At 49.3% G+C, this 26,969-nt stretch overlaps 2 protein-coding genes across 5 annotated transcripts; both read right to left on the bottom strand.

Annotated features, from left to right (window-relative positions):
* Positions 1–1,071: 1,071 nt before the first annotated feature.
* Positions 1,072–13,060, bottom strand: P4hb (prolyl 4-hydroxylase subunit beta). Its single transcript, XM_034504715.2, has 11 exons — positions 12,421–13,060; positions 11,266–11,472; positions 8,670–8,803; positions 8,419–8,556; positions 4,490–4,594; positions 4,274–4,399; positions 3,886–4,086; positions 3,346–3,466; positions 3,043–3,224; positions 2,860–2,946; positions 1,072–2,037 (listed from the first exon to the last, which is right to left on the bottom strand). The coding sequence occupies exons 1-11, from the start codon at positions 12,569–12,571 to the stop codon at positions 1,960–1,962; spliced, it is 1,530 nt and encodes a 509-aa protein (XP_034360606.1). The 5' UTR covers positions 12,572–13,060; the 3' UTR covers positions 1,072–1,959.
* A 4,247-nt stretch (positions 13,061–17,307) lies between these two features.
* Positions 17,308–20,847, bottom strand: Arhgdia (Rho GDP dissociation inhibitor alpha). 4 transcript variants are annotated; one of them, XM_076935324.1, is made up of 7 exons: positions 20,722–20,766; positions 20,187–20,306; positions 19,381–19,592; positions 19,173–19,256; positions 18,877–18,953; positions 18,727–18,790; positions 17,308–18,636 (listed from the first exon to the last, which is right to left on the bottom strand). In XM_076935324.1, the coding sequence occupies exons 3-7, from the start codon at positions 19,568–19,570 to the stop codon at positions 18,437–18,439; spliced, it is 615 nt and encodes a 204-aa protein (XP_076791439.1). In that variant the 5' UTR covers positions 19,571–19,592; positions 20,187–20,306; positions 20,722–20,766; the 3' UTR covers positions 17,308–18,436. The 4 variants fall into 4 exon arrangements, with proteins under 4 accessions (XP_076791439.1, XP_034360608.1, XP_034360609.1 ...); XM_034504717.2 differs by lacking the exon at positions 20,187–20,306 and having other exon boundaries at positions 20,722–20,847; XM_034504718.2 differs by lacking the exon at positions 20,722–20,766 and having other exon boundaries at positions 20,251–20,478.
* Between the last annotated feature and the right edge of the window lie 6,122 nt (positions 20,848–26,969).

Below are 26,969 nucleotides of genomic sequence, written 5' to 3'. Positions count from 1 at the left end.
GGCTACAGCCAGTGATTGGGCAGTGGAAGAGGAGTGGGAGGAGCCAGAGGCAGGGAAAGAGGATACGACCAGGAGAGCTGTTGGAGTGGGGGGAGTTGGCAGTTGGTGGAAGCAGAGGGTAGTTGGTGGAGAGAGAGAAGACTGGGTCCCAGCTCGAGTTAGAAGCAATTAAGCTGCATTTGAATGCTGGGACCCAAACTTGGGTCTCCTGAAAAAGCAGCAAGCACTATTAACCAGAGCTTTTAAAAACAAAACAAAGCTGGGCAGTGGTGGCACAATCCTTTAATCCTGGCACTTGGGAGGCAGAGGCAGGTGAATCTTTGAGGACAGACTGAGTTCCAGGGGAGCCAGAGCTACATAGAAACCATCTTCAACAACAAAACAGAAAATCAAGGTGAAGGTTTTTCTATGCATCCCAGGTTGGCCTCAAACTGAAAACAATCGTCTTGCCTCACCCTCCCCAATGCAGACTGCAAGCTTGCTTCATCATGCCTAGCAGAAAACTATTCTGTGGAGTAGAGGTCAGAGGTGAACTTTTCTTTAGAGGTGAACTCTCATATAGCCAGTGATGACCTTGAATTCCCAAGTTTCCTGTCTCCACCTTCTAAGCACTGTGATCAGAAGCATGCTCCAGCACTCCTGCTACAATATTTTACCACATATTCCAGATTGGTCTTGAACACCCCAAGATGTGGATGAGGACAACCCTGCACATCTGATACTATAGTCTCCACATGTAGACCTAACATGTGCACTGCTGCTGGGGTCAAACTCAGGGCTTTATAAATATTAGGCAAACACTCTGCCAACCCATCTACATCGCAGCTTTGGAAATGTCTTACTTTTAATAACAGGGTTTTTGTTTTGTTTTTCTTGGAGAACTGCATGCCTGGTCTCTGGATATTTGTTTCTAGAGAGTACATCTTCTTGAGGCTGTATTTAAATCCTGAATTTAGTTATTGTGCAAAATGGATGTATGACAGCACGCTTGACAGATGCCCACTGTGCCTTTGGTGGCAGAATTTCAGCTCAGTTACCTTGGTTCAGAGACATAAAGCAGAGGTGACAATGGGTAGTAAAATTTCAACTTTATTTAGCCAATGTGTTCAATTCCAATATTATGGTAGAAATGCCTTAAGAATGGGCATTTCATTCAGCCCCAGTGTCCTTGGCTGACTCCCAGTCTGGGAATCAAGGGTCCCACTTCTGCCTCACACAGGCCACAGGCCATGCTGGAAAAGAATCCAGCAGCCACAGAGTAATGTGCCCATAGCCGGCTGGTCGGAAGTCCTGGCTTGCGGAGAGTGAGAGCTGTCCAGGCCTGGCCTGAGCCTGGCAGTAAGCCACACTGTCTTTTTTCCACACGTGGGGACCACCCTCTGACAGGATGCAGAAATCCCCAGGTAAAATGCAAACTACAAAGCCATGCTATCATGGCAACACTAGTACAGGTGGAGAGTGACCATACGGCCCAGATGCACACTTCCTACACAGGGCAGGAAGGAGCCTCAGGGAGGTCTGCCATGGTGGAACAAGTATCCTGACATCAAGAAATGTCTAAAGATGAAAATGTCTCACAGATGAAATTTGAAGTGATAGCATAAACCTTTCTAACAGGAAAGACAATACCAGTGTGAGAGCCCCAAACATTTTAGCAAGCACTCAGGACAAAATCCACATACAAAAAAGTACACCACCAATTAAAACAAAAGGTAGCCCTTCAAGATGGGCTGCCCTGGACAGAGATCCCTTTCCAAAATTGAAAAGCAAAAAAAAAAAAAAGAAAAAAGAAAAGACAGGTTTAAGTGTACGTGTGTCAGATGAGTGTGGCTTCAGAAAGATTCCCTGGGTTCTGATGGCGCTCCCTCCTGGGGTGAGGCTCAGGCTCCGGAGATGTGGGCTGCTGGGAGCATGGCCCACCGAGGTTTTGGGTTCAGGCGCCCGGATCTGGCTTCTGCACTACAGTTCATCCTTCACAGCTTTCTGATCGTCGTCTTCCTCCATGTCTGGCTCTAAAGCTTCTTCTAGGTCGAGGTCCTGGATGCAGAAGGGCCAGTTAAAGGACCAAAGCTGCACTGTGGCTGCCCTCAGTGAAACCAGCACTTACACTAAGGACTGGTGAGCCATAAAGGCCCTGGTCACCATCCCCAGCAGTGGCTTGGTTGATGGAAGCTCTAGGTAAGGTAAGGCATGAGGCTTCTGTGCATAGGGCAACATGTAGCACGTCTTCCAGCTAGAAACCCCAGCTAAACCTCGTAACTTCCAACTGGGCATGTTCTCAGAGTCCCAGACCTGGCAGGGACAACAGGCCCAGCACACATTGAAGCACAGCAGCCGCTGGTTACTTTCCTAGGCTGTGTGTGGTAGTGCCTGGCAACAGGAGGCAACATCATGGTTAATGGGCATAAGCTGATCTGTCTAGGTACAGATCTACTGAGAAGGAGCCATGTCCACCATTCAGTCTAGGGCCACCAGAGCATCGCACACAGTAACTAGTTAGTGTGTGATACCACAGAGCAAACCAGAGCCAGTAGGCTAGAAGTTTAAGTACCTATTAGGAGGAATCAGCCGAGCAGTGGTGGTGTACATGGTGGTGTACAACTTTGATTTCTGCATTCAGGAGGCAGAGGCAGGTGGATCTCTCAGTTCGAGACCTGCCTGGTCTACAGAGAAACCCTGTAGGATGGCTTTGAAAGGCACCTTTAACACCCCTGCTGTCTAAGTGGTGACTGTAGAGCACTTTTCTCAAACCAAAGGCAAAGTCTAGGGTCACAGCTGTGCCGGTTACATGACCACCAAAATCTCTATCATAGCCCGAGCTAGTAGCTCCCACAAGGACCCAGAGCTGGCCACACTTACATCATCGTCCCCTGCTCCATCCTGGCCACCACTCTCCAAGAATTTCTTAAAGCCCTCCAGTGTCCGCTCACCGTTGTAATCAATGACCTGCAGGAAGGAAGTGAAGAGGGTTGACTGCGCCCAGCACAAGGTAGGAGCATCTCAAAAGCTGCCTGCCCACAGCCCATCAGGTGGAAAACGCACCGTTCTGTCTGCACTTGCTGGGAAGAACTTCAGTGTGGGGAAGCTGTGCACTTTGACAGCTTCCACCTCGTTGGCTGTGGAGTCCATCTTAGCAATGACGATATTCTCATGATCCTTGTACGTCTCCCCCAGTTTATCCCAAATTGGGGCTAGCTGCTTGCAGTGACCACACCAAGGGGCATCTGAAAGAGAGCAGTGCTGAAGGCCCATCCTGGACAGAGCTACTACAGATGTTTGCATCGTGTGCTGTAAGTTGCAAGCCCCCTATGGGATTAAGCTGGAAACCTAGGGATCCTCACTTACAGAATTCAACAAACACGTTCTTTTTCTCATCAAAAGCAACCTCTTCAAAGTTCTTCCCAACTAGCACTTTTACTGGCTGCTTGTCCCAGTCTTCAGGCAGTTCCTGGCTCATCAGGTGGGGCTAGAATGGAGAGAGAGAAAGTAGTCAGGTACAACACTGCCTCACACTCCAATCTTGGTACAGCTGAGACACACGCTGTCCTCCAGAAACCAGAACTGATGTTGCCAGGAAGCTGGTTAAAAAAAAAAAAAAAGGCTAAGTCTTTAAGGCTGACCAACTAAAATAAAGATCAAGTGTCCTAGTAGCCTTGAAGCTACCTTGGTGCATGGCTAGGCTAGTACACCAGGAGGGAGTCTGTCTATGGTTACCTCCCCCTGACCCTGGTACATGACAAGAACAGAGACCCCAAACCATCAGAAGCACTGTGCTAAGGAACTTGACTAACACCATCAGAGTTTGAAGCACAAGACACGGGATCCCACGGTAGAACCTATTCTGTAACTTAACTGTGTCACCACAACTCAGGTCCAACTCCATACCTTGATCTTGCCCTCCAGGAAGTGGTGGCAAAATTCTGTGATCTTCTCAGCCGTCAGCTCATCTGACTCTGGTTTGTACTTGGTCATCTCTTCCTCTAGGGTAATAAGCCTCACAGCTGGACATTCCTCCTTCTTCAAGCCAAAGAACTCAAGAATACGCTGGTTGTCAGTGTGGTCGCTATCGATGAAGATAAACAGGATCTTGGGGAGAAAAGACAGACTCAGACAAACCCTGGACACAGGCTCACACACACCCTTGAAGCAGCTCTGTACATCTTGAGTCTGGGGCTACTTGATTAGAGTAACAATGTTTGCTAGGCAATGGGCTGGCCCGTAGACCCTCGTGGGTAGCACCTGTAACAGAACCCAGTGTCCTGAGGGAGCCCACCTTGCCCTTGAAGCCCTCGGCCGCTTTCTTGAAGTTGCTCAACTTGCCCTCGTAGTCAGACACACTCTTGGGCAGGAACAGAAGAATGTGTGTCTTGATTTCACCTCCGAAAATCTTTGGAGCTGTCTGTGGAACAAGTAGCAATTACTGCGTCTGTTCTTAGATTCTCCTCCCAGTGGCTCAAGGGCCCCTACCACTCTCCCTCAGAGGCCCCACCTGTTCAGTGAACTCGATGACCAAAGGCAGCTGGTTGTGCTTGATGAAGTCTAGCAGCTTCTCCTTGGTTATCTCACCCTCAAAGTTGTTGCGGCCTTCATCAAACTATGGACAGAAAGGGGGCTGTGAGCCTTGCATGGCCATTCAGCCTCAAATGACAGACAATGATTGTCCCCAAACAGCCTAAACTAGATGCAATCATCAATCTGTCCACAAGCTACTGGCAGGTTCACACCTCCTGCCTGGTGGCTCATGGTCCTTCTGCTGCTCTGATTGAATGCCACAGGCATGAGTTAATGTTGTCTCTGGCCAGGCCAAGGCAGCAGACATCACACTACAGAGGCTTCATGCTCTCACAGAAGAACAGAGCAGGAATCTCCAGAGCTGAATGCTGAGAAGGTAGGCACTTGTTTCAAAAACTAGTGGCTCACAAAATATGATCCTAAGGATAAGGCTGGAGTCAGGGCAACAATGACAAAAGGGATCCAGACCCTCTCAGGGTATCTGCTAGATAAAGCTATTTTGCAGAAAAACAGAGATGGCTGGAGATGGCTCCATGGTTAAGAGCACTGGCTGCCCTTCTAGAGGACCTGAGCTTGAGGCCAGCCTGGTCTACAGAGTGAGTTCTAGGACAGCCAGTGCCACACAGAGAAACGCTGTCTCAAAAAACAACAACAAAAACAAACAAAAAAAGCTGGCTGATGACAATTCATAACAACGCAAATACAATTAGTTGTTACTTTGTATGGTTTAGGCAGTGGTAAGGGATAAAAGCCGATTCATGTCAGACACAGATGCTGTTGCTTTCTGACCTCACTATGTACATAGCCATGGCTGGCCTTAAAGGCCTACCACTCCATGCCCAGCTTTTTTGGTTTGTTTGGGTTTTTTAATTTTGGTTTTTTTTTTGTTTCTTGAGACAGGGTCTTATCCTGTACTCCAATCTGACCTCAAACTTGTGATCCTCCTGTCTCAGCATGTTGAGTGCTAGGATTCCAGATATGTACTACCATAGCCAGCTTATTTCAAACACTTCTGAGCCAAGACACTTGGGTGCAAGGATGTGGGTGCTGACGACTCATCTTTCCCACTGGCCACCTTCTACTGTACCTCCCCAAAGGTCAGGAGGAGGCAGGAGCCAAGGAGTATGCACTGCTCTTCAGGAGCAGTGACGCTCTCAGCACACCAGGCAGGTCACAGCTGCCTAAAACTCCAGTTCCAGGGGATCTAAAGCCCTTTCCTGTACTTGTGTGCACACCCATACAACAGATGCACAAATACATAAGTAAAAACCATAAAAAAAAGTGGGGGTGGGGGAGCAGGTGGTTGGGGTGGGGGAAGGAGCACAGAAATACTCATTTTATAAACAATGATAGCCGGTTATAGCCAGGAATGTGAAAACCAGGCTGAGCCCATTGTGCTCTTATATTCCATCTGAGTCTATAGGGTACAGGCTTCTATAGGGTCCCATCCTCCCCTTGGCAGCCACAATGGATGGAATGAACTGAGTGCTATCTGGAAGATGAGTTGAATAAGGGTTCCCTCAGATACTCTCTCCAAGCGTGATGCTCAGTTACCATCACTACCCTCCTGTAGAACAAAGCTCCAGTCCCCACCTCTCACTGGAGGGAGACATGCAAAACTGACTACCTGGTTTGGGCAGCTATTCTCTTGGCAATATAGTCCCACAGTGTTTCTTCAGTCTACTGTGGTAAGAACAGCCTCGTTCATTGGGGGCTGCCGCGCAGAGCCCTGCCTTGAAGACCTCATCAGATGCCATGCTGGCAGAGACAGCAGCCCCAGCAGGTCATGACAGTTAGTATGCACATGGCCTTGGCTGACTTCCCTAATTTTACAGCTCTGTCCTCAATCTAGGTTGCATGTCATCCTCCAGGCAAAACACAAAGCAAGCATCGGCTGACCTCACCCCATAGCTGACTGGCTTGGCCTCACTGGGGAACTTACCTGGCCCTGCTAGTCTGCCTCAGAGGGCTCCCTGATTAGAGTGAAAACCCAGCTGATTTAGTGGGTAGAGCTAATATCCCAAAGGAAGGGGAACAGTAGGAAGCCAGTCTGGGCCAGAGAGTAAGTCTGACTCAAAACAAACAAGGAAACCCAAAACCACTGAATATATTTGTATGCTCGGGGGAGGAAAATCAGAAATTCAAGGGGGCAGCCTTAGCTACAGAGTTAAAAACAAGCCTAGGCTATACAATACCCTGCCTAGGAAAAAAAAAAGGGGGGTGGGGTGGGGTAGGTGGCTCAGTGATTAAAAGGACTAGATACTTTTACAGAGGATCAGAGGTTCAAGCTCCAGCACCTACATCACAGATCATAATTGTAACTTCAGCCCCAGGGTATCTAATGGCTTCTTTTGGCCTCTACAGGCATGCAGAGTTCACCAGACAGATGGGCAACATACTCAAACAAACACACACACACACACACTCAAATAATTTATCTTTGAAAAGACTACAAACCACCCAAGAACCAAACAACACCTCACCCTTCCCAAATACGCAGCCTGAACAGCAGACCTGCACACACGGCATCTGAAGGCAAGAGCAATCAAGTTTTCTTTTTGTTGTTTTTCTCAGGCAGGGTTTTTCTTTACAGCCCTGGCTATCATGGGAACTCACAGAGATCCACCTGCTTCTGGAATTAAATGGTGTGTGATAACGAGCCCGGCTTGCATGAAATTTTCTAAACTCCAAACAGCTTCTGCTCTGTCTTTTCTCACCTCTCTAGTCAGACAAGATGCCTTAGGGTTTCTAGACAAATGCACCAAGACACCTAGTAATGTCGCAATCCTGCTCTCCAACCTGGCTGACATGAGCAAGAATCTCTGAGTACTCCTTATCTTTTTGTTTTGTTTTCTCAAGACAGGGTTTCTCTGGGTAGTCCTCCCTGGCTGTCCTAGAACTAGTGCTGTAGACCAGGCTGGCCTCCAACTCAGAGATCTGCCTACCTCTGCCCGGGAGCTGGTATTAAAGTCGTGCACCACCACTGCCTGGACCGAATCCCCATCTTGGTACAGCTGGACTACAAAACCATGGGTAGGTATCACCCTACCTCTTGGGACAAAAGACAAAGTAGCCCATAGCCCCCTCAGCAACACCAGAGTCTGCTTAGTCCCTGTGACAGGAATACATAGCAAGGACACACAGTGTCAACAGAAGAATGGCAATAGGACTGGAATTTACAGGTGTTCAGGTGGAGGACTGCCAGGATGAGAGTGGAGTATATAGCACAGGGGCCACACACCCAAAGGTTCTAGAGCTCTTGTCTAGGCTGAGGGAAAAGTCCCAGCAACAGGTTCCTTGGCACCGTGGAAATAATTAATACCACTAGACTAGGAACTTAAAAATGGAGAGATGGCTCAGTGGTTAAGAATGTTAGCTGTTCTTCCAGAGGATCCCAGTTCAATCCCCCATATCTACAGAGTAGCTTCGAAACTGTCTGCAACTCCAGTTCCAGGGGATACAGCACTCCCAAACAAATGCACATAAAATTTAAAAAAAAAAAAAAAAAAAAAAGAATGTTTAAGGTCAGGTATGTGACTCAGGTCTGTAATTTCAGTTTCTGAGAGATGGAGGCAGGAGACCTGCCATGAACTGAAGGCCACCCTGGGCTATACAGTGTATTCAAGGTCAGCCAGAGCTACAGAGAAGACCTTATCTCGCCATAACCACCACCTTGTATTGATTGTTCAGAAGACACAGCATGTCTTACGTCAGCAGTCAGGGAAGCTGCTGCAGAGGCCACAGTGTGCAGTGGTCGCTGCAGCACAACTCCAGAAAGACCGCAGCACAGATCCTTGACCACTATCCATCTCACCAGCCCAGCTTGCTCCTTCCCAGCAGGCAACACCACCCCCTGCAGACCAATATCTGAATTGTCCTGGGCACAGCTGCTCAAGGGCTACTCACCTTCTTAAAGAGGACCACCCCATCCTTGTCCAGCTGGTACTTGGAGAACACGCCACTGTTGGACGTGATTCCAAAAGGTATGTCATCAACAGCTTCTGCTGCCAGCAAGAACTGCTTGGCAGAGTCTGACTCCACGTCCTGGAAGAGGAAGGGAAAACAGAGGTGGCCAATCCTGAGCAGTGCTCCTGAGATACAGCAGGGACCCCTCTCTCTGTAAGGACAATAGACCGAATGGAATTCTAAAGCTCTACCTTGAAGAAACCGATGACCGTCACATCGCTTGATTCCACCAAGGACTCTGCAGCTGCAGTGTCAGACAGGGTTGTGGCCGCAGGGCCTGTGCGCTTCTTCAGCCAGTTCACAATGTCGTCAGCTTCCCTGCCAGCTACACCCCAAACAAATGCAAGTTCCTGTGAAACAGGGCATCACCCACCCCGCAAGGCCATCTCTCTTCTGAGCTGTACCCACGAGGCTCAAGACAGGCCAGCCTATTCCTAGATTGAGATGTTCTATAGAGAACTGACTACAGCCTCTGGATTCTAGAAGAAGCTACTGTGCTATCATCAGAGGAACATGGCCTGCTCACTAGGCATTTCTCCCCAGCTTCCTTGAACACTGTTTATTCAGTTCAGTAACTCCTACAGCCCTCACACCCCTGGAGATGTGGGGTTAGGCAACCTCAGCGCTAGCTCTGCTGCCCCAAAACAGGACTGACTTGACTGTGACACCTCAGGTGCTCCTGTCTGGAACTCGGCCTACCCACTTCCCAGATGGATAAGAACTGGAAAAATATTGTGTGCTTGAGTGCTAGTCAAAGCAGACACAGTAGGGAGAAAGAGAGCCTGTTCCTTCCTTAAGGGGAGGCTGATTGATAGAACGCCCTCCTCTGGACTGATCAAGGCGTGTCTAACACTAGACTTACCAGGAGTCTACAGCTCAGTGCCAACAAGAAACTGAGCTGCCAGTTCCCAAACAAGACTCAGAAAACCAGAGGTCAGCTGAACATCAAAGTAACTGTGGTCATTTTAATATTTTTTTTTTTTCCTTTTCTCTTTTGAGACAGGATATCTCTATGTAGCCCTGGCTGTCCTGGAACTTCCTCTGTAGACCAGGCTGGCCTCAAACTCAGAACCTGCCTGCCTCTGCCTCCTGAATTGCTGGGATTAAAAAAGTGTGCAACTACTACTTGGCTAAGAAAAAAATAGGCAGTTTTTTTCTTTAAATTTTTGATTGGGGACAGAGGGTTGGAGAGATGGCTCAATTCTTTAAAAATACTGGGTTTGGTTGCCAGCACCTACACTAGGTGGCCAACATAAGTTCAAGGTTATCCAACATACTCTTCTGGCAGAATGCAAAAAATAAACAAATATATACTATGTTTTAGGTGTGAATGCATGCACACATATGTATACATACACACAACACAAGTAAATAAAACATCGCCATACCCAGTTTACAAAGTGGTAGTGACCATACTCAGTGCTCTACCAGCCAAGTTGCATACTTTTGAGATGGGGTCTTACTCTGTAGACATGGATGGCTTAGATCCCACACTAGGCTGGCCTCAAACTTGCAAGATACTCCTGCCTCTGCTTCCCAGGCTGGAATTCACGTGAGCCAATACATCAAGTTCCAGACAAAGAACCTTTTGTTCTTGTTTGATGATGATGATAGGGTTTTCTGTGTAGCTTTGGCTGTCTTGAAACTTGATGTATAGAGCAGGGTGGCCTAGAGAGTTCTGCCTGCTTCTGCCTCCTAAGTAATGGGACACTAAGGATGTGCACCACCACCTCCTGGCAGACAGGAACTTTCTACTCCAAAAGTGAAGTCATGTAAAAAGGACCACAAGATAGCCTAGGGAGGTGACTAGAGGGGCTAACATTGAACAGCACACTGCTGCTCAAGGGAAGATATATAGGAGGCTAGAGAGATGGCTCAGCGGTTAAGAGCACTGACTGCCCTTCCAGAGGTCCTGAGTTCAATTCCCAGCAACCACATGGTGGCTCACAACCATCTGTAATGAGATCTGATGTGTTGGAAAACAGCTACAGTGTACTCATATAAATAAAAATAATAAAAAAAAAAACCCTTAAAAAAAGGGGGGGGGAATATATAGATACGCTATATATGACACGTATGTGTGTGTATATGTATATATATGTTGTTCTGTAGACCAGGCTAGCCTCGAACTAAAGAGATCCACTAGACTTTTATCTCCCAAACTCTAGGATTAAATATTTGTTCCACTAAAAGACCCAAGTCTTTTGCTAGTATTAGGTAACTAACTGAATTGCCTATATCGAGGTACAGCCTTCACAAAAATTCCTTTAGCAGTGGCTCGGTGATGGACAGAAGCTTGGATTTGCATTCGGACACCAACAACTAGAATGTTCTAACTATAAAATGGTCCCAAAGGGGAGAGAGAGGTGCAGTGAGAATCATGAATGCTTGACCTGGTAATGACACACTGTGAGTGACAGTTACAAAGTCTTACCCAAGTGTCACGCCTACACTATCTGGAAGCACGGCATTCCTGGGAGCACCAATAGTTCAAAGCCCCGTGTGTTCAGCGAAGCACTTGCCTCCTCCTCCTCATTGGTCAATCACCAGTTAAGCCTCAGCCAACAGGCTACTCAGGAGGTCAGCACAGATGTGACACTTCCTGTGAAGGACTCCAAAGGGGAAGCTTTCTTTGCGTAGCTCCCAGATGCAAGGGTTGATATAGGTAGGACCCACTTAAGAACAGGGCCCCTCTAAGCCTCTGAAAAGGTTCCCTACTTCTAAGACATACTTGGTTTGTTCCCAAAGCCTACACCAAGTCAGTAAAGGGCAGTGATAGGGTCACACCTGTATACTCCTTTGGGGAGGCTGTGTCTCCATTCTTGAAGAACTTGATTGTGGGGTAGCCACGGACACCATACTGCTGGGCCAGGTCAGACTCTTCTGTGGCATCCACCTTAGCCAGGCGGATCTCAGAGCCTTCTGCCTTTAGTTTCGCAGCAGCTTTGGCATACTCGGGGGCCAGAGCTTTGCAGTGGCCACACCATGGGGCATCTGTAAAAAGAAAACACACCAGGAAATGGGAAGGCAGTCCTCCATCCAGGCCTACGTCTTCCCTTTGTACTTTCTTTCATAAAAACCTTATCGGCACACCAAGATAACCCCTCGTAACGCACACACGAGACTGCGCTGATAGCTGGTGCTCTTGGGCAATATCAGGACAGAGGCCATGAGTGACAAACCAACCCCAATCCCTACTTTGCCCTGTGACAACCAGTACTGCAAAATAACCCTGACATGTAACTTCCTACTGCCCCCAGCAATCAGGATCAGTGTATCCCTAGGATTTACCACTCAGAATCTAGGAAATGTTAAAAGGTTGCTGGTCCAGCACTGTACCTAGCAAGAACGTGCCCTGATGCCAATGCAGGGCTGTTCTTTCTAGTGTGGGAATGTGACAATCTGTCAAGGCAGCCTGGCAGCTGTGCTGAGGCTCACACACTTGTTAGTAGAAGTAAAGGCTTAGGATCTGGCTTGCTTCCCGGTGAGGAGAATCCGGCAGGTTACAGGTAGGGTGGGCATAGTAAATAGGGTTGGATCTACCCTACCAGAATTGCTAACTGCTCATACAGCTCATTATGTTTGTCCCAGGTAACAGAAGATTCTGGCCATGTGGACGTCGTGCACAAAGACACCTTTTTGATTCTCAGCCCCGCAGTCACCCTCAAGGAGCCCTGACTACAACGACTTCCACTTTGGGTAGGAAGGATGCTCTTGTGAAAACTGGGCGAAGCGGCGAAGCTGACAGTAGGTGCTGCCCGCGAGGTGCAGTTCGGGACCGGGCAGGCAGCTCGTGCTCCACGGGGCAAGCTGAGGGCTACGGGCCACCGTACCCAAGAGGAGCCGGCCGCGCAGGACAGTGTTGGGTGCCGCCGAGAGCGGCCCGGAGTAGTCTGTGGACCAGGGGCCCTGCCCGCCCCGCCAGGCCCGCGGCGCACTCACAGAACTCCACCAGCAGGTACTTGTGCGCCGCCAGCGCCTCCGCGAAGTTGCTCTTCTTCAGCACCAGGACGTTGTCTTCCTCCTCCAGGGCATCGGCGCCCACCCTAGCCGCCCAGACCAGGGCCAGGCACAGCAGAGCACGGCTCAGCATGTCGGACGTCGGCAGCGGGCGGGGCGGTTGGGTTAGCGCCGCCGGGACAGCCAAGGCGACGAGAGCGCGCGTCGGGCCAGACCTCGCCTTTATAAATCCTGGGACGAGGACGCGCCCACGCCTCCCCCTCGCTGCGCGCGTCAGCCGCCGGGCGCATGCGCCCCGCAGCGCCCCTCGATTGGCCGAGGAGCCGAGAGGCCCGCCCTCGGCGTGCGGGGACTGGACACCCACTCAAGGCTGGGCCACGAAGTGGGATAAGACCCGCAGGCTTTTCAGTTCTTGCCTCGGATTGGCCACAGTGCGCGCGCGCGCGCACAAACCCTATGTTCCCCAGCGTCTGATTCGCTGGCGGAGGCGAACTTTCTCTTTCTGGACTTCTGACTGGCGACTTTTCCCACGCCTTCCACACGTCTCGAATGGCCGCTGCTGTCCGCTGTCCGGCCGTGTGGCTCCTGATTGGCTGAGAGATGCGCGTACCCAGCCCGATTCTCCGTCGAACGTGGCAGTGGGCGGAGTCCCGAGCCCCTGGGCGGAGCTACGCTTGCGCCTCGGAAGCCCCTCGTGTTGCATTCTGACTGGACCGCGTTTCCGTACTGGCACCTCCTCCACAAGTCGCCGCCAGGAAGTCAGGGATGCCATTTCCGGTGCGCGTGCGGCTCGTGCAGCCCCTGCCGCGGTCCTGGGCGATGTGCCCCGAGGTCCAGGGGTCTGCGGTTTTCCCTGCTGCGGCAGTTGTCACGCGTCTACGGGCGTCGCGGTTGCAGCCAGCCGTCTTCACAGGCTCGGGCACTTTTCTCGGGCCCCCCTTTTCGCCCCTTGGTTGTCCGAGGCTCCTGTCCACCGGAATGCGGGGCCCGAGACCTGCGGAAGCCCACTCGGGGAAGTGGAGAAGCTGTACGTTGTCCACTTTCTTATTGGCTACATGTTGAAATGGCACTTGCGTTCGTTGCGTTGAATAATAAAAAAAAAACTTTGGCTTCTGAGAAATCAGCATTTATATTACGTACGAGGGTCACATTTTGTTTCGGTTGGACTTCCTTTTCCAGACTCCTCATCTAGTCTGTGGCTGTATCCCGCAGTGACTTGGAACTCACTTACGTATACAGGCTGGCCTCGAACTTGAAGAAATACTTAAAAGATCTGCCCCAGCCTACTGAGTGTTGGTGTTACAGCCGTGAGCAATCCCTGTCAACGTTCTGTCTATCCTTTTTCTTCACTGCTCAACGGCTGTCACCCGACCTGCTCTCCACCCCCACCCCAGAGTGTGCACTCATTCTAGCAGACTCCTCTTGTTTCACTTCCCACTACAAAACCATCCTGATAGTCGAGACCGATTAGAAAAGGGGAACAGCCAGATATTAAGTATATACATTGAGTAACATACTGTTCTCAGAAATGGTAAAAGCTGAAATATGGTATAAGGTTTTGTATTTTGATAGGGTTTTTTTGTTTGTTTGTTTGTTTGTTTGTTCGTTTTTAAGTTTTTCAAGACAGGTTTTCCCTGTGTAGCCCTGGAACTCACTGGGTAGACACCAGCCTGGCCTCGAACTCAAAGATCCATTTACTGTGCCCCAACCCCATTCAGTGTAGGAAGAGTGGGAGTCAGATACTGGTGGTGCTCACTGGGAAACCTTCATGTACACGGGATGGCTTTACAGGCCCTTGAAGAGTACCTGGTCTAGCGGCAGCTTGGCTAGGGCCTTGATCTTTTCTCTGTCTATCTGAAGTGCCTGTACACATTCCTGCACTTAGGTATGATAGAAATTGCTTCATATCAGCTGCTGTCTCCCAGTGTTTTTGTAGCTGTCCTGAGAGCTGTTTTAGAAACCATCATTTGGAGCCAGAGACAAAAGAGCCGGGCAATGGTGGCAGGCACCTTTAATCCCTGTACTCAGGAGGTAGAGGCAGTTGGATCTGTATGTGGCCACCCTGGTCTACAGAGCAAATTCCAGGACAGCCAGGGTTACACAGAGAAACCCTGTCTCAAAAGATGAAAAAAGAGAAGCCTTTAGAACATTCCCTTGTAATCCCAGTACCTGAGGGAGGCAGGTGGATTAGTTCTTTCTGTCTTGTTTTTGAGACAGCCTCCCCTAGCCCCCTCCCTCTCTTTGTAGCCCTATATTGTCTTGAAACTCAGTGTGTAGAGCAACCTGGCCTCAAACTTCATAACAATCATACTGCATCTGCCTCCTAAGTCACTGGAATTATAGGTATGCTCTATGATGCCTGGTGAGTACCAGGAGCTACTTGAGACCTTGTCTCCAAAAAAAAAAAAAAAAAAAAAAAAAAAAAGTTTCAGGATTTTGGTAACTTAAATGCTAGATGCTAGCAGTAGATGTTTTGTCTATGGAAGGGAAAAGAGTGAGGGTCGGGGTGGGGGTTGAGTGTGATAGTTTAAAGACAATTTGCCTTCAGGGCCAGGACTGAGTCTCAATGACAGGAGGAATAAAGCTCTCAATGCAGACAGATGCCCTATCCACATAACAGGGTAGGACTGTTGACATTGTATAAACAGAAGGGGCAGCTCTGAAGTTCTCCTGATAACCACAGAATCTTAGACTAATCAATGTTTTCAAATATCTGCTATCTCAGCCACTGCATTGTGAGTTCTTGAGAAGCCAGAGGGAGGCCTGGAATTCTTGGGCCCTCTGGGTTTGTGAAGTGGCCAGAAAGTACACGGGTAGTATGTCCCAACCTGAGAATGCAGGTCAGATAATCTGAACATCTACAGGCCTTGAGGGCCAAGCTGGCGACTTAGTTCTGTTTTCCAAGGCTTGTCTTGCTTCTCCTAAGAGCAGCTGCCATTGCTGAAAAGAGGTGTTGGTTTGAATACACTAGTATCAAGGTCCTGTAAGACCCACCTTGGCTGTTACACATTTTTCCAGCCATTGGAAATGCATCAAAATATCCTTCAGGAAGGAGTCTTATTCATAGAAGGTGCCTAGTGACTGTAGGTTGAGTTATTGGTCATTTTGATTATTACTACTAGTTCTCAGAACCAATCAACTCCCTTTTAGCTGACAGGCTGGTCAGGTGTCAGGTAGGGTGAACAGTTGACTACAAGATCGGTTGTGCTGGAGGGTGAGCTGAAACAGCTGATGACAGCAAAGTGGGAGGCAGGGGACTGGTGTACATGGCCATGGGTATAGTAGCTTTGATTGGTACAAGATTGTCCTGGGCATGGAGAAGGGTCTTGTAAATCACAATAGCTGATGGTTACCTAGACACACCATGGAAGCTGAGTCCTCAACTGGTACTGTGTCTACAACCCATCACTTTCCTCAGGAAAGGAGGCCCGTCTATAGGAAGCCAAAGAACTAGAAGCTTGGGAATTCCTGGGAGTCACAGGCAGAGAGAAGTTGGAGGGGAGGATGCCTGGCTCCTAAGGGAGAGGCAGGGTACGGGGAGTGAGATAGTATCTGGGACTTGGGACCTAGGAAACACATCATGTAGTTTATGAGGCCACCCTGAGTTAACCTGCACTGGGAGGAGGCAGAGCAAAGTCCTAACTGTTGGCAGTACGCTCGCACACTTGGGACTTAGGGTCCGAGTTCACACACTTACCTGTCTAGGACAAACCCAAAGCTGTAAGATTAAGTATCTTGGTCCAATGTGAGTTTCAGAAGCCTCTGTTTGATAAACAGTATTGCTGAGAGCAAGTGATAAATATTTTAAGGATGACCTAGGAGACTGGTTGGCTCTGCAAAGCCTAGAGAAAAGGCCTTGCCCTGCTCAGGCCTGCCTGCCTGCTAGGGCCAGGAGTTCTGGGAGGGGATTTGATCAACAATTTGGCTGCCTAGTGCAAGGAGCTGCTATTATCAGGTTAGTGTCCTGCATTTGTCTGGTTCTGGGATCTGCTACTTGTCTCCGACGGACCTAGTAAAGATGGCTGACATAGCCTGATTTATGGTCAGCTGTGAGTAGCAAAACAAAAAGGCATCTCCTGTCTCCGTGCAGTAAAGGTTCATGTCACTATTCAACACTGGTGGACCCCAAGCCAAGACTGGCAGGGCTCCAGGAAAGTAGCTGATCCCTACTAGCTACACGAATGGAACAACCACTTTACTCAACAGCTTAATCAGAGGGTGGTTTTTCACAGCTAGCATAAGGCTAAAAAAGGAAGTTTTTGAACTGGCTCCTGTAAAGGCAGGGTGGGGCTTTGAGGTTACTAGGTGCCTCTGGGTGTGCTCAGAGACAAGTAATCCTGCCTCCCCGTGGTCACTACAGAGAGCTACACAGGAACTCCTGTTAGGCTTAGTGGCTTTTCAGGGTTCTGCTACAAGCTTCATAGTTCAGTGGTCCTGTCTTCTACCTAGGCTCCTAGGTGCTCTTAGAGCACTGTACTAAAGATGCAGCGGCTTCCTTGGAATTGGTTTCCTGTTCCAACCAGCCTGGCTAACAGACGTAGGGTACTTTCACCAGGTTGACCTGCACATGCAAGTCGTATAGCAGCAGATCTGTTTGATCTTCTACAAGGGCTCCATATTGAGGGCAAGTCCCAGCCAGGGTAATTTAGATATGCGTCAGGCGATCCCTCTATGCCCGGGCCCACACTGTGACCCACGGGGTTTGTTTTATATTCACATCTTTCTCCACAGGAAGCCAAAGGCAGACACAACAGGGCTGTTGAGCAGCACAACCTTGTAGCCAGGACATAGGATCTGAGCACCTCCACCTTCCACTGCATTCTTGCCATTCCTTACAAACCCCCAACACAAGTAGCACAGACCACACCATCCCAGACTCCTTCAGGGGTGTTTATTTCCCAGTCAGAAGAGAAGCAGGGACAGGCTCCTCTGCCTGTTGAGGCTGGGCCTGGCAGACACCACACAGGGACTGGGGATAGGGAGGGGAGGCACAGGAGACAGCTCCCAACTGTGTGAACTTGGTCCCACGTTTGTCCTGGCTGGGTCCAGGGAGGGCCTGCCCAGGGATGGTGGCACCAAGAACCAGGGCCGAGGCGTCAGGCCAGCCGGCCCGAATGGAGGCAATAAATACTGACAGGCCAGGCACGAGGTTCAGGCCACAGGGCCCAGGCGAGACAAGTAAGGCTCGGCTGGCTTTGTCCCTCAGGGGCTATGGGGACAGGGGCTCTGAGTACTGCCTACAGGGGACAAGAAGGCAGAGGAATGAGGCACCCCACCCTGCCTCCTAGATGGGGCTGGAGGCATTGAGTTTTGGCAACTGACCCTCCCCTAGCTACCGGAGCCACCTCCAACCCTGGCCTCAGGGAGGGGAAGAGCTGGCCAGGCCCGCAGGAAGCAACAGCAGCACACCCTAGGCCTCCTTTGGGTGGGTCACCAGGATGGGATGGCAGACAAGGCAAGGACAGGGGAGACCACATGCTCATGCAGACAGAGAGTTAAGGGTTAGCGACGGCCCCCAGCACACGTTCCACATGTTAAGGCATCATGGTTAGACAGTGACTGACAGTGATGGATGACCTGGCCAGGGAGTGGTGGGGCTGGAGGACAGACAGCCCAGCCCTTCCCCTCACTGAGGGCTGCTCAGCTGGAACAGAGACAAGGTGGGCTGGGCAACCTAGTGTTCTGTTCCATTCTAGAAGCCAGGGCCTGAGGAAGGGAAGACAGAGGGAACCTGGAGGGACACAGCAGATTGGAGGCCTGGGTTGGAACCCCTCCCCCACTGCACAGGCAGAAGCAGCAATGTGACACTAGAGACCACAGGGGCCTGCGGGCAGGAGGTGGAGGAGGGGCAGACAGAAGAGCTGACTGCCTGAGTGGACTAGGGAGGAAGGGTGAGGGAGGTCCTGTCAGCACTTTGGTTTGGGATGGGTAGGGGGTTAGGGTGGGGCATGTCGGTCCTTCTGTCTGTCCGTCGCCCTGCCCGCCTCCCAGCTGGAGCTCAGTCCTTCCACTCCTTTTTGATGGTGAGATTCCACTCCCAGGACAGGTGGTCAGTTTTGTCATCATCTGTGAATCGGGACTTGATGTTGTAACTGCCCCGAGCAAGCATGCCTTTGGGAGCCTCCTCCATGGGTGTCAGGAACTCATACTCCTCGGCCCTCGGCCCGTAGCTCCCGACCATGTAGTCAGTCTTGTCAACTGTGGGACAGGAAGGGCATGATTACTGGTGATACAAGCCCCTCCCCCAAGGCCTTTTGGCTTCCCACTCCATGGGACCCGCCCACTCACTTTTGACCCCTTTCCTGTATGTGTGTTGGATGTACTTCATGCCTGACACGATCTCTCTGTTCACCTGTGGGGACACAGAACCAGGCTCAGCCGGCTTCCCATGCTTGCTCCTCTGCCCCTCTTCCAGGCCTCTCAAAGATTCCACCTTACCCGGAACGAGATTTTTATCCGGTACTCCACACCTTCCTTCAACACAAACGACTGTTTCTTGAAGCTCTCCAGATCACCTGTATTGAGGAGGCTCAGCTGATGGCTTGAAAGGCTTCCCACCCTGCCCCCACATTCACTTCCCCTAGCCCCTTCCCTGACACAAAGCAGAGCCTCGGCAAGCCCCTAGCTGCACTTCCCCTCTGCTCCACCAGAGGGCATCAGTGCAGGAAATTATTTTTAGGGGTAGCGGCAAGATGCCAGCTGGCCCCACCCAGGGATTTCTAATACCCACTCACCTGTCAGGTCCAGTTCCAGAGGGCCTGGGGCAGTGCTGCACACCAAGGTTAGGCGGGTCACAATGACGTTGGGGACATTGGGGTCTGCAGAGTGAGAGGTAAGAGTCAGAGTCCCATCCCTTAAGATTTTTTTTTAACTCTCTGGAAGAGTGGTCTGGAAAGAGGGTGGTAACAGGGTCAGGCTAGATCCTTCCTCCAACCCACCTACCTGCAGAGACGGCTACTCGGCCCAGCAGGGCCTCCTTGTACTTCCGAAGGCTTTCATCGTCCTTGTCCAGTTCCTGGATCTCCTGGATGCTCTTCTGAGCTGGAGGCTTGTAGTTCACAGAGTGCTCGTCCTCCTCGTTCTCTGCAGCTATCTGAGCGAGCTGCTCAGCAGTGGGTTCCTGTTCTGCCATGCTCACCTCTAGCTCGGGACACCTGTGGGTGGGGCATGAGCCGGACTGTGACAGCCTGGAGGCATTCCACCCTAGGCTGACCCTGACACCTGCAGGGGAATTCTGAGAGGACACAGGAGGAGGCTGCTGCCTCTGCTCAACCCAGAGGCCCATTGGAGAAGGCTACACCCCAAGCAACGAAATGGGACCACAGCCCGTTCCTCAGAGAAGCAAAACACCTTTCCTCCCCATAAAGAATAAGAAGCCTCCAGGCCGAACTGAACTGGCAGACACGACGCTAAGTCCCTGAGGTCCTGCGCTGTCCCCAGCTGTCCAGGCTCTCAACTTCCTAGGTTGGGTGACGGAGGTAAGTGCTCCTACAGGGGGATGCTCTGTATCTTAGCCACGTGCAAGACAAGGGTCTGTTCGTTCGTTCCTGCCAATGGACTACTGTCCTAAGCTCAACTATGTGATGACCGCTTAAATCCCAAGAGCCCAAAGGGGACCCTAAATATGCAGGTCGGTGCTCCCTAGGGAAGGCATGCAACTTGGGAGCTGGTGCTCCGCTTGCAAATAAATCTCAGGAACCTGTTTCTGGGCCCTGAGCCTAAACCGTCAGTGGCGGTGCAGAACCAACCCGGACGGAAGCACCTAGATGCCTTTCAGTTCCGCAGATCCCCAAATGTCTCTCAGAAACCCACGGTGATGCCTGCAGGCGATGCGCAGCGGTCAGGGGAACAGCCCGGCCGTTGTCCCTCTGAAAGGTGTCCGCCAAAGAAACGCATAGAGCGGCAGTCCGATACCACCGGGAGGCTGCGGACGACCCCGCCCGACGCCGCCAAGCGTGGCCGCTGGCGACAGCATCAGGGCGCGGCCCGCACTTCCGTAGGGCCCGCAATCCGCGCGGGGCGGGGCCGCGCGGCGGGAGCTCCGGGCGAGGCCCCGCGCGGGACCCCGCCCGCGAGGCCGAGGGAGGGGGTCCCACCGGCACGGGGCGCGCAGGCCCGGGCGGCGGCGGCCCCTCCGGCAGGACCTACGCTGCCTCCCCAGCCCGCCCCGCCCGAGGCCGTGACCGCGCCCCGCCCGCGAGCGCCGCAGTGGCCCGCGTCGCCGCACAAAGCCGGCCCACTCCCCTCACGCGCCGCGCCGCACCGCGCCGCGCGCCCACTCACCGGAGGCTCGACCGCCGCTCTCGCGCTCCCTCCCGCACCAAATGACGAACGTCGTCCGCCGCCCGCCGCTCGGACGGTCACTTCCGGGGTCACAAGACTTCCGCTCTCGCGGGCGGGGTCGCCTTGCGCATGCGTCGGCAGGGGGCGCGGGTCGGCGCCATCGCCATTTTGCTGCGGGCCTCGTGGGCGCGTCTCGCGTGGGCTGGCGGCGTCGCGCCTTCTATCGACGGTCTAGTACGAGTGTTTGTGAGACGAGAGCCTTCTCTTCCAGAGCAGCCTCGCGCGGTCACTCTGTGGCTTCCATGGTTCCATGATTGCTGCGCCTGGTTCTTGTCCCATTGTCCCCGGAATGAACAGAACCACAGTCCTCGTATACAACATTACCTCGTAGCCATGCCGCCTGGCGCATTGCTTTGCGGACTGTGTGCCCTCCAGAACTCCCGTATAAGTTGTTTGTTTGTTTTGAGAAAGGGTTTTTCTTGTAACAGGCTGGCCATCTCGGACCTCCCTTTGTAGACTAGGTCAGCCTCTAGATAGAGATCCTCCAGGATGCTGGGATTAAAGGTGTGCATCACCACCGCCAGTCACATTTCACAGCCTTAGGGACAGGGCTTCCTTACTGCAGAGCCTGGCTGGGCACTTCCTGTGCTGTGCTTCAGTTCCTCCTGAGGATTCAGTTCCTGCTACTCTGCGAGGGTGCTCCATTGTGGGGTCTCCCAAGGGCAGCCTCAGACTGAGCGGAGGCAGGAATTTAAGGGAAGCTATAGGAATTTCTATAGTTCATATCCCACAGGAGCCGTCACTTCTGGCCTGCTACGCTGGCACACCTGCCCTTGTGATATCTAGGAAACAGCTGTTGGCTCTAGTCATCAAGCTTAAAAGATGACATTAGGAATCCAATGGCCCCTACCACCCATCTTCAGTTCCTCTGGCCTGGTTCCTCTGAAGCAAACCAGGCGTTCTTTCAAGCTTTTTTTTTTTTTTTTTTTTGTTAAGATTTATTTAATGTATATGAGTACACTGCAGCTGTCAGACACACCAGAAAGGGCATTGGATCCCATTACACATGGTTGTAGTGGTTGTTGGGAATTGAACTCAGGACCTTTGGAAGCATAGTCAGTGCTCTTAACCACTGAGCAATCTCTGCAGCCACCATGCTTATGGGGTTTTATCTCTAAGAAAGATGGATCTGCTATATCACTTATCCGACCTCAGATAGCTGCTGTTCTATGGTGAACTATTTTAAAACAAAACATCACCACTTGATTATTCACACTCTTACTATATGATGAATTTGGCTGGCCTACACACAAGTGTGCCCAAGGAAATGTGTCAAGCTAGCTTTTCAGGAGGCCCATGGTCCTCCAACTGGATGAGCCTGGTTTATTGAGCTCTGTCCCTGGTTTGACCCTTCATGTGCAAACCTTCCAAAGAAGGGTTTTTATTTTTTAGATGTATTTTTAAATTATTATTATTATATATATTATATATGTTATCTTTTGCCTGGAAGTAGTCTCTGAACCACTTGTATGCAGTACCCATAGAGGTCAGAAGAGGGCATTGAGTCATCGAACTGGAGCTAGAATAGTAGTGAGATCAGTCCAGTAGAGGGTACTGTACTGGGAATCAAACCTGAGACCTCTCTCAAAGAGGAGCCAGTGCTCTAAACTGCTGAGCCATCTCTTCAGCCTGCTCCATCCCCCAAACTTTTTTATACGGTCTACAGTGATTAACATTTGAAAAAAAATTAACAAAATTTATTAAAAGTCCAGTCGGTATTTTCCCTGACTATATTTTGTGAATTCTTTTAAGTTTGGATAAAAATTTGAGTGCTTAAAATGTATTGAGCCAAAAAAAAAAAAAAAAAAAAAAAATGTATTGAGCCACAGGCTGGAGAGATGGCTTAGCAGTTAAGAACACTGACTGCTCTTCTAGAAGATTCAGATTCCCAGCAACTACATGGTGGCTCACACCTGTCTGTAACTCCAGTTTCAGGGCTTCTGACACCCTTACACAGACATATATGCAGGCAAAATAACAATGAACATTAAATAAAAGTAAATAAAATTTACAGATAATAAATTAAAATGTATTACTATAATGAATAATAAAAATAAATAAATTAAAAAATACATTGAGCCAGGTGGTGGTGATGACACACATCTTTGCTCCCAACACTTGGAAGGCTGAGGCAGGTGGATCTCTATGAGCTCTCTATGAGTTTGAAACCAGCCTGGTCTACTGGTCTACTGAGCAAGTTCCAAGACAGTCAAGGATACACACACAAAAAAACTTGTCTCTAAAAACAATATAGGCCAGGCAGTGGTGCCACACGCCTTTAATCCCAGCACTTGGGAGGCAGAGGCAGGCCGATTTCTGAGTTCGAGGCCAGCCTGGTCTACAGAGTGAGCTCCAGGACAGCCAGGGCTACACAGAGAAACCCTGTCTTGAAAAACCAAAAAAGATTAAATAAATAAATAAATAAATAAATAAATAAATAAATAATAAAAACAATATAGATAGACAGACAGACACACAGACAGGCAGGCAGGCAGATAGATAGATGGCTCAGCAATCAAAATCACTTGCTGTTCTTGCAGAGAACCTGGTTCAGTTCCCAACACCCACAGGGCTGCTCACAACCATCTGTCACTCCTTTTCAAACCTACTGCCCTCTTCTGGTCCTGGAAGGCAAGCATTCACATGGTACATTTAGGTACATGAAGAACACACATAAAAATAAAATCTTTAGTTGAACAAAACACCGTAGACCAGTGGCTTACAAACAACTTTTATTTAGCATATATTCAGGAACCGAAAGGATCAAGGTATTTTGTAAATTGATATTCTTAGACAGTCAATGAATCACATAAAAGTTGGCCCTACCTCCTATGCTGTTACTACCCTGAGAGTCTGGATTTCCAACCATAAAGCTTGGCAGGATACAATCAAACCACAGATTGTTTCTTGAAACATTCCGTGAAAGGACTGAAGTCTCTTCTGGACTATCCCCATGGCCAGGACGGTGAAGTGTGTGGTAAACACATTTCTACTGTGGTGTGATCAGACACTTTTCAATGTGGCATGGTGCTCCCTTTAGATTTGTTTGTGGTTGTTTTTGTTTGTTTTTTAAGACAGGGTTTTCCTGTATAGCCCCTGCTGTCCTGGAACTCCCTCTATAAAGCAGGTTGGCCTTAAATTCAGAAATCCACCTGCCTCTGTGTGGTCCTGGCTGCCTTAGAACTAGCTATGTAGACCAGGCTGGCCTTGAACTCCAGAGGTCCTCCTGCTTATGCTTCCTGAGTCCCAGGATGTACATCACTCCACCCAGCTTTTTCGTTTTTATTATGTATATATGTGGATATGTATATTATGTGTGTATGTGCACAGTAACTGTGGAGGCAAGGATAGGACTAGATCATGTGGAGCTGGAGTTGCAGGCAGTTATTGAGCCATGTGATGTGGATGGCTGCTTGAAACTTATTTTGTTAGAACTGTGAACCAGTACACCTACCTCCAATATACACTTCATGCTCTCCTGTTATGTTACCAAAGACATTTAACATGATAGAAATAAACATACAGATGCTTGCAGATGCCTGTGATTCTAGCCCATGCCTGGGATATGAGAGTAAGGAGCTCAAAGTCATCATCTTCAGCTACAGAAAACTTGAGGCCACCTGGGGTACAATGAAATCTTGTCTCACATTCATCAAAATAAAGTTTATCAAGGCTGTAAAAAAAGGTTTCCAACTTGGGCTAACAGAATGGCTCCCTGGAGTGAGTGGTAAGAAGGGCCTGACTGCCATCAATAAGGTGGTGACCTGAGAATATACCATTAGCACTGCAAAAAGTGCATCAGTGAAGTGGGCTTCAAGAAACATGTTCCTCAGTATGAAAAGTATGAAAAGAAATATGAGCTGGGCAGTGGTGGTGCACGCCTTTAATTCCAGCACTTGGGAGGCAGAGGCGGGCGGATTTCTGAGTTCCAGGCCAGCCTGGTCTACAGAGTGAGTTCCAGGACAGCCAGGGTTACACAGAGAAACCCTGTCTCGAAACACCACCAAAAAAAAAACAAAAACAAAAAAAAAAACAAAAAAAAAAAAAAAAAAAACAAAAAAAAAAAATTTTGTATTGATTGATATAAGGGCCAAAGAAATAAGGAATGCTCCACACTAGCAGTGCATTTGCCCAGGAAACAAAATAAGGATGAGCAGTCACTAACCAAGCTCCATGCCTTGGTTACCTGTGTCCCTGCTACCAACTTAAAAAACACTACAGTCAATGAGGATGGAAACTAATGGCTGAAACTATCAAGAAAAATAGATAAAAATAAGATCTCCTATCTCCTAGTGCTGTCAATAGCTTTTATTTTTACATTAATTTTAATGACGGAGCTCAGCAGCTGAGTGTTGGCTGCTCTTTCAGAGGTCAGTTCTCAGCACCCACATGGTAGCTCACAACCATTTCTAAATCCTGTTGTAGGGGAGCCAACACACTCTTTTGGCCTCCGTGGGCACTGCACATGTATTAACATATGCAGCTAAAACACCCACACATTCAGTAAAAACAAAAGAATCTTCAAGTTCCTGGCACCCATGTAAAAAGTCAGGCATGGCTACATGTGACCTCATTGCTTGCCATGGGAATGAGACTTGGGGGTGAAGTAGGCATTGAACTGGAGGATCACTGGGGCTTGATGGATGACAGGCTAGCTCCAGGTTCAGTGAGAGACTCGGTCTCATAGGAGTGTAAGCAGAGTAATATTGTACGACACCTGATATCCTTCTCTGGCTTCTGCATGCATGCATATGGACACATACACACACACAAAGGAAATTTAAAAAAAAACCTTTAATGATATATTTGCTATTTTCCAACAAATGGCTGGCTAGTTGGCACCAGAGACTCGATAACAGTAAATGTAAATAAATCATTTAAATTACAAGTTTATAAAAACGATATAACCTCACATAATCTTTGAACAGCTAACATTGTTGGAGTAAGCTATGGCACAAAAAAATGCCAATGATTCACCAATTAAGCAGCTCCAAAGCAGACATGGATCAACTCTAGGAAGGGAGACCAGGGCAGCTAGTTCAGAGTGCAGAGCAAGGCCAACCATGTGGCTGATCAGCTGTAACTGGTTATAACTGGTTATCCTATGGGACAAGTCCTAGGATATACAATTACACATTTGTCTGCCATCTTTTCCTTTCTTATCGGGAGACAAGATTTTACTATGTAGTCCTTGCTGGCCTTGAACTCTCAGAAATCTGCTTTGCCTGACTGACTCTTGAGTGCTGAGATTAAAGACCTGGGCCACTATGCCAGTTTTGTTTGCCATTTCTCATAGAGTGGTATTTGATATGAGCAACTGCAAAATGCACAAATCGTTTAGCAGAGGTCTGGTCATTTATAAGGCCTGAGTTTGACTGTTGAAGGAGTCTTCAGATCTGTTCACTTGTTTTAAATAACTGTGTGTGTTTGTGCCACTGTATGTTATGGTAAGATTGCCAAGAAGGGGCTGGAACAGTTTATCACCTACCATGATAGATTAACCTAATGTATACAAAGAAAAAGGCAGGCAGAAAAGCAAAATCTTTTGTTTTGCTTTTTAGGGTATGGTCTTCAGTTTTTGGTTTCACCATGTAGCCTAGGCTAACCTTACATCAGACATCCTTTTCCCTCAGTGTCCTGACTGCTGGCATTATAATCATTTGTTGCTAAGCCCAGTTTGAATGGCTCAGTACAGGTCTCATGTATCCTAGGCTTACATCCAATGCCCTATGTAGCAAAAAATAACCTTGAACTTTTGATTTTCCTGCCTGTATAGGCACAAAGTCTAGTTTATGAGGTGCTAGAGATCAAACCAAGGACTTTGTACACGCTCTACCAATTGATTATAAAGCTCCAGCCTTTTATTCCCCAATATTTTTTTTTTAAAGACAGAGTCTATGTTGTCCTAGTACTTGCTATGTTACCAAGCTGGCATCAAACTCAAGATCCTCCTGCCTCTGCCTCCTGAGTGCTTGGATTAAAGTGTGTGACGCTACAGTCAGTCCCTGACAACTCTTGAAATTAACACTTTTACCAGATCTTAATAAAGCTAAAAGTCAAAACTTCAGGACACACTGTAGTCTAGTTAGCAGATGTTGCTTATAGGGACTAGAAAGTAGCTCTGAAAGCTGGGGTTCACACTTAACATGCTGACTCATTTAAGTGAATAATGTGCTTCTGAGGCAGAC

Source organism: Arvicanthis niloticus, chromosome 6, assembly GCF_011762505.2.
Source record: "Arvicanthis niloticus isolate mArvNil1 chromosome 6, mArvNil1.pat.X, whole genome shotgun sequence".
Lineage (NCBI taxonomy): Eukaryota > Metazoa > Chordata > Mammalia > Rodentia > Muridae > Arvicanthis > Arvicanthis niloticus.
The sequence above is the reverse complement of the archived record's forward strand: the minus strand, read 5'-3'. Positions and strand labels throughout refer to the sequence as shown.

Coding starts and splice junctions, on each gene's coding strand:
- P4hb (XM_034504715.2), bottom strand. CDS start 12,571: ATGCTGAGCCGTGCTCTGCTGTGCCTGGCCCTGGTCTGGGCGGCTAGG. Junction 11,473..12,420: donor GTACCTGCTGGTGGAGTTCT/GTGAGTGCGCCG, acceptor TTCTTTTTACAG/ATGCCCCATGGTGTGGCCAC. Junction 4,595..8,418: donor GGGTGGTCCTCTTTAAGAAG/GTGAGTAGCCCT, acceptor TTCTGTCCATAG/TTTGATGAAGGCCGCAACAA.
- Arhgdia (XM_034504717.2), bottom strand. CDS start 19,570: ATGGCAGAACAGGAACCCACTGCTGAGCAGCTCGCTCAGATAGCTGCA. Junction 18,954..19,172: donor TCTGGAACTGGACCTGACAG/GTGAGTGGGTAT, acceptor TCCTCAATACAG/GTGATCTGGAGAGCTTCAAG. Junction 18,637..18,726: donor ATACAGGAAAGGGGTCAAAA/GTGAGTGGGCGG, acceptor CCTGTCCCACAG/TTGACAAGACTGACTACATG.